Source organism: Chenopodium album, chromosome 4 (genome assembly GCF_948465745.1).
Source record: "Chenopodium album chromosome 4, dcCheAlbu1.1, whole genome shotgun sequence".
NCBI classification, from domain to species: Eukaryota; Viridiplantae; Streptophyta; class Magnoliopsida; order Caryophyllales; family Amaranthaceae; genus Chenopodium; species Chenopodium album.
Window position 1 is genome coordinate 34,250,994 of NC_137837.1, and position 10,424 is coordinate 34,261,417.

Consider the following 10,424-nt stretch of genomic DNA (forward strand, 5'->3'; position numbering starts at 1 on the left):
TAAAAATCATTGATATATAAATGTTTCTCAGCACATTATGCGATGCATGAAACAATGAATATTGCTCAGGTCAGGAAGCTAAGCAAGTATACAATGTTTCTTCTAATGAATGTTGTCTTTAAATATGATGAAACATGCACATTGTTGAAACAAGATTTCATGATAAAGGGCTCTTAAAGGGAAAGATGATTGATATGGATATGGATGTGTGAGTGAAGTGTGTGAATGTGATACTAAGGCTGGTTGCAAGGGTTATGGCAATGGAAAGAGATGTGAGAAGAGTCAAAGATGATGACTCTTTAGGCTAGGTAGGCTAAATGATGTGGGTTTAAGCATCCAAGTCTAGCTCTAAATGGGTAAGGGTAAGCATTGGATATTCTTTGACCCGATCATGCATGGATATGAATATGAATATGGCCGCACCTCGATGTGAGGTTGCCTACGTATCCGTTAGGAATCAGGCCGAACGTAGCTCTAATCGAACTTTACACAAGTGTGTGCACACCTCAAAGGAGTCTTTCAAGGGTTATAATGTGGTTAAGCTGAAGGTTTAAGGAAGAAAGGGGTAAAAGGCTCAAGACCCGAGAGAAGCCCCCGAGATATGCAATTGTGTATTAGACTTTGCAAGTTTTATTTTTCATATATTTTTTTTGTTTTGAATTTATTTTTTTTTTATTCTTTTGAATCAATGTAGGAAATCTCAGATCATGCGGTCCATCACTCACTTAGCATTCATGTTTCTCAGGCACGGTACCAAGCACTCGATGAGAGACGCAATTTGAGACGTGTTCATATCAAAGACATTGGAACACTTGCCTTTAGACATTGTTTTATTGTTGCTTTGCTGCTTTTATTTATTTTTTACTTGCTTTTTGAATGTTATACAATTACACATCTTCCAATCCCAGGGTTAAGTGAATGTGGGTTGAAGAAATGAAGGCCAAACGTTAGACGAGGCTCAAAGTGGTTGATGAAGGAATGGAATGTGATTGGGGATTAACAAGGAATGACAGGGTTGCAAAGGTGCCTGAAATCATTGGTGTACCTTGTGTTTAGTTCGGTAATTGATTTTTTTTTAGAATGAGTGAATGAAAAATGCTATGATCAAGATGTAAAGGAAATTTCTCATTTTATTAATGGAATAAAGGTGAACGAAACACATGAAACATATAAGAATTCGAAATGGAAAACCTATGCTAGACATGAATGTATGGGGGAATGGAGATGAATGATAAAGGAAAAAAAATCATGAAATCTTGCACAAAGGATCTGTTGTGCGCCTTGTGTTCATTACTTCTTGCCGCTTGGTGAGGAAAAATGTTTCTTGTTGTTGATGCTTTGATTGGAAGGAAAGAAGGAAGGAGTGGCGTTCCCCTTATTCTTCCAACTATTGCCTAGTAATTTTAGACTCAAGTACTGTGTAAGGATGAACTCACTTAATGCATTCACTCAATACTCGAATTGGAAAGGAAGAGTGTATGAAACAATTTTGAAAACTGATGGGAAATACTCCACTCATTCCTATTACGACGGAAAGCAATGCATGCATGGTCCTAGTATACGATCATAAACAATATAGTGCATTACTCGAAGACAAAGTGTGTGCAATGACTCAACATGTGTGATTAGGTGATTTTATTAAGACTCATGGTATGATCGCATAGCTAGACATAAGGACGTTGTGAAAAACAAAGGACCCAATGACCAAATAGCACGGAAGACTAAAAGACAAACTAACTTGATTAATTTTGTCCATATTTAATGTTTATGCTATTTACTAGGTGAAAACGGTCCATTGGCAATCGTTAGTCATAAATAAGATCAACCAAAATCAAAGACAAAGAACACATGTTAAGGTTAGCACAAAAAATCACAAGAAACTAGGAAAAGGACTAGAATTCTAGAAGAGTTAGGACTCATGGATATAAAAAAAAAAAATTAAATAAAAATAAAAATCTGTAATCCTATGTTATACGAGTTGACATGGATTAAAGGACTTGGCTAAGACTAGCTTGACACGAAAAGACAAAAAAAAGTTGACGCTAAAAAGACGCCTAAACTGGACATGTTGTAGTATATCGGTTATAAATTTAGATCTGTGACTCTGATTGGGAAAAAACCAACGCCAAATGAAAGATAAAACTCGGGGCTACAGATCCATAAGTTACACAACACGTAACTTTTTCTAGAACTCCGGCTATGACCAATACAAGTTGACTCTTGTGCAGGATACAAGAATAAAAAAACCGGGGTGACTCAAATTTTTTTTTAAAAAAAAAAAATCTATGACTCGACTCTAAAAAAATAAAAAGGGTTTGATAAGAGAAAAAAATTAATTAAAAAAATTCAATAAAAAATGCACATATAAGCACATCGTCAAGCATGATTCAATGAAGTTTGCAACCTAAAGTCAAGATCTATGTTCCACTATGGTCAAGCTTTTGGGTGTCAAAGGGTACCATGGTTAAGAGTTTAGACGCGTTAGCAAGGCAGCCTCCCTTGAGGGTGTATGCCAACGGGCGGCTCCGCGAGTTCGTGATGAAATCGAACTCGACTCCATGGTTTGGGTGGATTTAAAAACTCGGATGAACCCTTATTATCATGAACGTTTTCGGGTTGATAGAGCTTAAATCCCCCGGGCTAGCCACATACGTAGAACACGTACTATTGTGGCAAAATTGGTGACCTACAATTGCATATGCATAAGTGACAATGCCAATTAAATCTCAGGAATACAATTCAAGAAACTTTCAAGTCTCATCCACTCATCTTAATTAAATATCGATCACTCAAATCGATAAATAACCAAGAATCCTCCCCAATGGAGTCGCCAAATTGTAGGCGTCGTTTGAAGTGCGCCTACGTTAAACATGTGTGAATATGCTTGGCACTCATAAGAAGTGGGAATTGACATAATACGATTAGGGACAAGGAAAGTAAGGAGCCGCCAACAAGTTTTTAAGGAACTTGTAAACTGTTCACGGATCATAAAAGGCAACCACGATAAAGGGACAACGAAGGCAACAATTATTGACCCGTGAAGGTTACACCCCATTCATAATCCATGAGATACTAACTCCATATGGTTCGGAACCACAAAAGGAGGATCGAGGATGATGGTACGAAGTGAGTCATGGAGTCACATTCGTCCGTATTGGCCTCTACTCGATTCTTATTGTGAAAAGTGATTCCTGCAATCTCAAAGGCATGCAAACAAAAAATTTAATTTGCTCCAAACTATTATTAAGCTAAATTGGTTTAAAATTAATGCAACATATTATTCTAAAATATTGTGATCACTTGATTAAACAACAAGATTAAAAAGGAACCTAAATCGGTTGTCCAAATTATCTTATTAGGCGTGATTTTCAATTACATATTCCCTTTAACATGCAATGTTGTGATCAATAAATATAATAAAATAAACATTAATATTGGAAGCAATTTAACCATAATATCATTAGTCAAATCAAATATAAAATAACCTAATCATGATGCTAGCAATATTAAAGTAAAATAAGAGTAATTAAATTAATTAATTACTCACATTCCGCGTGTTCCTTTAAATTGCTACATCATGAATAAACTGTTAGTAACTTCAATAAAAATATAAAGCAAATGAAAATTAAATTAAATAAATATAGATTTGATTTGGTCCAAACCCTCAGTTATTTATACCTTTCACGCCTTGGTTTAAGGACGGAACCTCGGGTTTAGTATAGACTCCTTCGAGTGCTTAAGGGAATAATGGTTTAATTAGGAATATAAGTTTAAGGCTTAGAATATGGGAGAGAGAAGAAAATGAGTTTTGGTGTAAAAGAGAGAAAGAGAGAAGGATTTGATGATCAAGCTTGTTGATGATTGGAAAAGGGGTGATATGACCTCTATTTATCTACAACCCTTTAAAAGTGACAAGTTGAGGGAGATTAAGGGTTTGGGAAAGATTAAGGCTTTTTGGCAAAATTAGTGAAAGTGAATAGTAACTTCAAAAGGAATAGTGCATTGACCAAATTTTTCTTCTTTTTTGTTGGTAATTTCGGTAATGCCATCAAGAATTCTTTACTTATGTTGATTTTTGTTGACTTTTGTTGACTTATTTAACTTTTGTTGACTTATTTCACTTTTACTCATAATAGTTACGGTTTATGTGATTGTGAAAGAATTAACTTTGTTCTTGTTTTAAGGCATGTGTTTTTTGGGTGGGTTAGGTATTTTTATTTTTCTTTAAAAAAAAGAGAAAAAAAAGGCTATAAAAGAACTTCATTTTCTAAATTTTTTATGCATGGAAAATATCAAGTGATTGAAGTATTTCCGATTCACAAATTTTTTTGGAGAATATTCAGGTAATTTTCAAGCATCCAATATTTTTTGAAGTTGATTAATGCAAGATTAATGGTTGTATTTTATTCTAATTATGTTTTTTTTTTCGAATTAAGTATGTGGTCTTCCTTGGACATGTTATTTGTTTGTTTAATTTTGAAAATTTGGTATGGTTTTAATTCAATTCTTGATATCAATTTACTAAGTTTGATTTTGCATGCAAGCATATTTATCTAATTATTATTAAGTTATTTTTTCAAATTAAGTTTGTGGGCTTACATCACTAGTGGAAAAAATCTTATTTGTAACAAGCTATTCGTAACGGGCATATGATTTCCCGTTACAATTACATCACTTGTAACGGGCAAATTCAATGTCCGTTACGAATAACTAACTAGCCGTAACCAAAAAGTCTTTCCCGTTACGAATAACCAACTAGTCGTAACCAACAAGTCTTGCCCGTTACGAATAACCAACTAGTCGTAACCAACAAATTTTGCCCGTTACGAATAACCAACTAGTCGTAACCAACCAGCCTTGCCCGTTACGAATAGGTTTCAAAGTAAAACCTAACTTTTAATTTCCCCTTTCTCACTCTCTCTCTCAAAATATTATTTCTCCTTTCTCTCTCCAATGTTGAAGTAGCTCGGTCGTCTCAGATCCCTCAACTCCATTTAAGCAGCTCGGTTATCAGCTCAAGCTCCATTTTTTCTCTCTCTATTGAGAATCGAGGATGTCAGGCGTATCGTTGCAGTGCGGAGATTGCAGAGCTCTTCTGAAATCTGTAGAAGAAGCTCAACAACATGCGGAGCTCACTTCTCACTCCAATTTCTCTAAATCTACTGAGCATGTTCTTAATCTCGTCTGCTCTTCCTGCGGCAAACCTTGCCGCTCCAAAACTGTTATCTCCTCTCTCTTTTCCATTGTTCATATTCAATTTGAAATTAGGGTTTTTTTTATTTGTTGAATTTGATTTATCAGGAGTGTGATTTCAAAGTAAACCCTAACTTTTAATTTCCCCTTCTTCTTGTTCCCCTTCTTAGGGTTTTCGATTTTTGGAGCTCAGATTTTCTTCAAGTTTTGCCTCCATGGGAAGAAGTAAGATCTTCATTTATACGCTATTTTTTCTGGATTAGTGTTTCGATTGTACTGTCAGTTGTCAATTTTGTTTTTGTATGTTCAATCGATTTTGTGAATTTAGTTTCTTCGTCGAATTGGGGTTAATAGTCGAATTTCGCTATTTTTTCTGCTATTTTTTGCTTGAGTTTTTGTGTTGATATGATCATTTTGAGTGATTATTATCTATGAAGTCTGTAACTTTTCTTATTTTTGTTTCGATTCGATCAATTTCTTTTTTTGTTAGGGCACATTCGAACAAGTTATGGATGCAATGCACGCGCCAATCGTGTTCGACAAGTACGAGGTTCATGGTGATATAAAGAAAATTCCAGAAGGTGTTCTTGAATCAATTCGAGAGAATAAGGTTTATATCAAAGGTGGGTTGATGACACCTGTTGGTGGTGGGGTTAGTTCGTTGAATGTTCATCTGAGAAAGGAGCTTGAACTTTACGCTTCATTAGTTCATTGTTTTAATGTCAAAGGTATTCAAACTAGACATGATAATGTTGATATTGTTGTTATTAGAGAGAATTCTGAAGGAGAATATGCTGGTTTAGAGCATGAGGTTGTTCGTGGTGTTGTTGAGAGTCTCAAGGTAAAAATGGATTATTTTTGTTTAATTACTGTTCTTATTGTTATTATTTTAATTTAATGTGTGAAATTATTGTTAGTTTGTCAGATTAATATTCTTTTATGCATAATTTTATGATAAGTGTATTATAATGCTTTTTACTTTCACACAGATTGATAATTTACAATTCTGTAGTGACTAATGGTATCTTGGAAATGATATGTATGCCCATCAGTGATTTATGGTTTGACTTTTGACTATTTTTAAAGGTATGCTATGGATGTATAGATACTAATATGTCTATTAGGAGGAAGAAGGATCATATTCTTTTTATTACTTTTTATTTAGAGATATTAGACCGAATTTCTTTTGTTTTCATTATTATCTTTATAACATTTCTATGTTCTATCGTGGCTTTGAGGTTCTAAAACTAGTTTCTGTTTTGTTGGTAAACCAACTACATGGTGCAATGATAACCATCTTGTGTCGTCAGTGCAAGTTAGCTAGTATGTACTATCAACCATAGAAACCCCCCTGCCCCCAATTCATACTGTATTTTTTGAAAGAAACCGTCCAACTGAAAGCACTTGAAATCTAATAGGTGTTGACTGTTAAATGATGGGAGTGCCGGACGGTTAATGTGGTTTTCTTCTAGTATTCGTTGCAAATCTCCTTGTTCTGTTCCATCATTGGAGTTGTCCTACCCTCAAGCTTACCTTAATACTTCTACAGTGTCATTACTTGAGCCATTCATTATGTTACGAGTACAACATGGCTCTTATTAGACCCATTACTGACAATGCAATGAGTATGCTACTATTGTTTAATTTTTCCTTGATGTTAACTAGGGCTTGTATATATGTCTAGATTTAATGATTATGATATTTCAATCTGGTTTTTAATGACCTAAAGGCTAAAGCCAAAAGCTTTACCTAAATGAATGTATTCACCTATCAAAGTCTGCAGTATGTGGCCGTTAATGTGACCATTGTGGTAGCTAAAAAGCAATTTGGTTTACATCAAACTATTCTTCTAGAGCTCTATATCAATTTGGTTTATGTTGGCCTCTTTTTATATTATCTCTTGCTATCTTTGTATGTGCTTCTAAATGTTTGCAGATCTATTTCGTCTTTGCAATGTGAAGTCATTTGTATTGCCCTGTAAGGGCTGTCAGGAAAAAAAATAAGAACTCATTTCTTTTGCAATTGACATTATCCTACTAAAAGTTCTGTTTGAAACGCAAAGCCATTGTGTTGCTGATAGTTGGCTTTTTTTTTCCTCTATGTTCTAGAAGATTGAGTTTAATGCTGTTTTTAAAATCTCTGTATAGTTATTGCCTTTATCTTATTGTCTAAAAGATTAAAGCTAATTCTATTGTACTAGGTGATAACAAATTTCTGCTCTGAACACGTTGCAAAGTATGAATTTGAATATGCTTACTTGAACAAAGAAAGAAAGTGATTGTTGTGCATAAAGCCAACATCATGAAATTTGCATACGGGCTTTTCTTAGAATCTTGCCGGGAGATTGCAGCACAGTACCCTACCATTGAGTATAATGAGATCATTATGGACAACTGCTGCATGCAACTTGTGTCAATGCCTGAGCAATTTGATGTGATGGTATATATCCTAATTCCTATTTCTTCTCTTCCTTATGACTATATCTTTTAATATCATGTAATATACTTTGATTACTCATATAGTCATATTCTCATATGCTTTTGTGAAAATAGACAGTGGCAGTATGATAATACATTTTTTGATGAGGTCTGTTGTGTTTTACATTTGACAGGTTACGCCAAACTTATATGGTAATCTTGTGTCTAATGTTGCTGCTGGTATTGCTGGAGGAAGTGGGGTCATGCCAGGAGGTATTGTCCTTTAACCTTTGCAACCTCACTCTTTTTCAGTTTCCTTTTGTTCATTAAATTTGCGTGTCATAAGAACTCTTAACTTTATATTGGTATGCGCCATATCCGAAGTATATGCTTTTGGTCCTGTTTCTCTTTTTTTTTTAAGAATTGGTGCGATGATTCAATGTTATAATTTTATTCTACCCTGAGTCTTTTGCAATGGGTTGTTTGACCTTCATAATTAGATTACTTACTTATTAGATCTTAAGTTTTAGTGGTCAATGAGGGGTGAGGTGGTGGAGGGGAATGTTTAAGTGGATTATATCATGTATTGTGGTCGCGATGGTGGATAGTTGGACTTATTAGATGTTTGTTTAAGGTGGTTCCATCCTAAAACCAATTGGAAATTGTGGGAACGTCAAAGTTACACTCTAGTCGTTTAAAGTAAATAAACCTTTTTGATATGGGACTATTCATAAGACATTAGCTCATTACTCACCTGTAAACTTGTTAGGTTGAGCAAATTGGACAGCTAATGACATCCTATTGGGGTTGAGTATCCGATAGATATTAAGTTATTGCCTAGTTTCTTGATTGACAACCTTGAAGAAGTGCATTAGGTTCTAATACCTTTAATTGGTTTCCATTTGTTTCTCTAGGAACCTGTTTCTGTATCTCTTTCTGCCCTCAATCTTGCCATACAATTTCACGGTTGGATATAATTCTTTATTCTTGTTTATTACAAGTTGCCTTTGACAGATAAGCGGAAGACATATTATGAATATTCTGGATTGTGGCATATCTATGGTGTCTTGGCAATGAATTGTTGGTTCTGGGATGCAATTTTCCACAATCGGTCAGTACTCATCCTTTTGCATTTTGCTGGGTAATTCATTCATCAAATTTATGCTTCTCCAGTAGCTTTAAGATATCCCTGAGTTCTGCATCCTAAGCTATATATGTTTTTGATAGCTTCTAAATACTTTTATGTTGGCATCTTGGCAAAAAAAGTGCAATTCAAGATTGATTTTTACACTCACACGGTTCTCACGCAAGGGAAAAGATATAGGCTAGAACGAACAAGGATTTTATTTAGTTATTTGTTTTAATTATATATTTTATACTTATAAAATTGTTATATTGAAAGCTTAAAATTGGTAAATCTCTCTTTTTTTTAATCTATTTAGTTTGTTGACTCTATGCTGGTAGGAATAGCTGAATCTGTGACGTACCCTTTCTTACGGCGACAAGTAAACTAGCTAGACTTGAGCAATATTTGGGACCTTGATCATTACTAGTGGGCTCATTGTTGAAGCACATGAGCACCTAGTTTATGTATCAGGAGGTTGAAATCGAAATAATGTTGAATAAAAATTTGTTTTGTCAGTGGGTGGGATTGAAGGCTGATGCTCTTTATGGATGTCATGAAGTTGTTGCTCAGTTACTTTTAATATATACACGTATAATGTATGGTAGTAAGGCTTTGATTAATTGATAAGAGTGTATAATTTTGTTTTGTTCCTAATGGCCAAAGTTGGAACATTGACACTCTTTTGTAAATTGAGTATACACTAGAGTTTTATATGGATTATAAAAGATAATATACTGGTGAAGGTGATGAGAATATTTATCAAGATGCCTTCTTTAGTTCTTTACATGGGTTGTGACCAGATAATTTTTATGTGGTGCTATGTAGAAGTCTTTCTCTACTAGTGTGTTTTGTTTATAGTTTCAGTTTATTCGGACTATTAGATTAATATTGTTTTGGTTTCAGGTCTTGAAGTACACAGAAGGCTTGTGCTGGGTCATGCATTATTATTATGGAGTCTGCTCATGGGAGTGGTGAGTTAGTTTGACCACCATCTTCCTCTGTCATGCATAATCTTCATGGTTCGATCTTAGGGAATATCAATACTGGTGATGAGTCCGAGAGACCGGTCAATAGAGTTGTAGGGAATATGTTATCTGCAAGTGATGCAGATGAAAAACAAGGTGAGGAAGAGAATGCTGACAAGAGAATGCAGATGCAACTTTTCTAATGATGCCAGATGGAATTTGCTGTGAATTTTAACAGGAAGTCATAAGTGTATATAGGAGAGTATAAAAACCAAGTAGTAGTACAGTGTGTAATACATGATTTGTCTAGCATTTACATGGTATTTTACTGCAAATATGCAGGTGTTATTAGTATTGTTGTTTGTCAAGGAATAATTAGTCTTTTACAATGTAATAATTTGGGTGGTAAATGGAAAGAAGAATAGGGGTATTTGTAACTAGCACCTGAAATGCTAGTTACAAATGCCCCTAATTTTTTGTCTTATTCGGAGATTATTCCTAACGGACATTGTAATTGCCCGTTACGAATAAGTAGTTATTCGTAACGGGCACCTGAAACGCCCGTTACGAATAACTACTTATTCGTAACGGACATTGTAAGTGCCCGTTACGAATAAATAGTTATTCGTAACGGACGGTGCCCGTTACGAATAATAATGGCCATCCGTAACGGCCGCATACGTAACGGACGCTACCCGTTACGGATGGGCCCTTTTTGCCCGT

The 10,424-nt window shown here is 34.8% G+C and overlaps 1 protein-coding gene across 3 annotated transcripts; it reads left to right on the forward strand.

Annotated features, from left to right (window-relative positions):
- The first annotated feature begins 5,689 nt into the window (after positions 1-5,689).
- On the forward strand, positions 5,690-10,185 carry LOC145626920 (isocitrate dehydrogenase [NAD] regulatory subunit 2, mitochondrial-like). Of its 3 annotated transcripts, none has more exons than XR_014111179.1 (4): positions 5,690-6,034; positions 7,805-7,883; positions 8,525-8,721; positions 9,640-10,185. XR_014111179.1 is itself a non-coding variant. In XM_081679369.1 (4 exons), exons 1-4 carry the CDS (start codon positions 5,702-5,704, stop codon positions 9,644-9,646), a joined length of 516 nt encoding a protein of 171 aa, XP_081535495.1. In that variant the 5' UTR covers positions 5,690-5,701; the 3' UTR covers positions 9,647-10,185. The 3 variants fall into 3 exon arrangements, 1 of the variants encoding a protein (XP_081535495.1); XR_014111180.1 differs by having other exon boundaries at positions 8,612-8,721; XM_081679369.1 differs by having other exon boundaries at positions 8,625-8,721.
- The last annotated feature ends 239 nt before the right edge of the window (positions 10,186-10,424 follow it).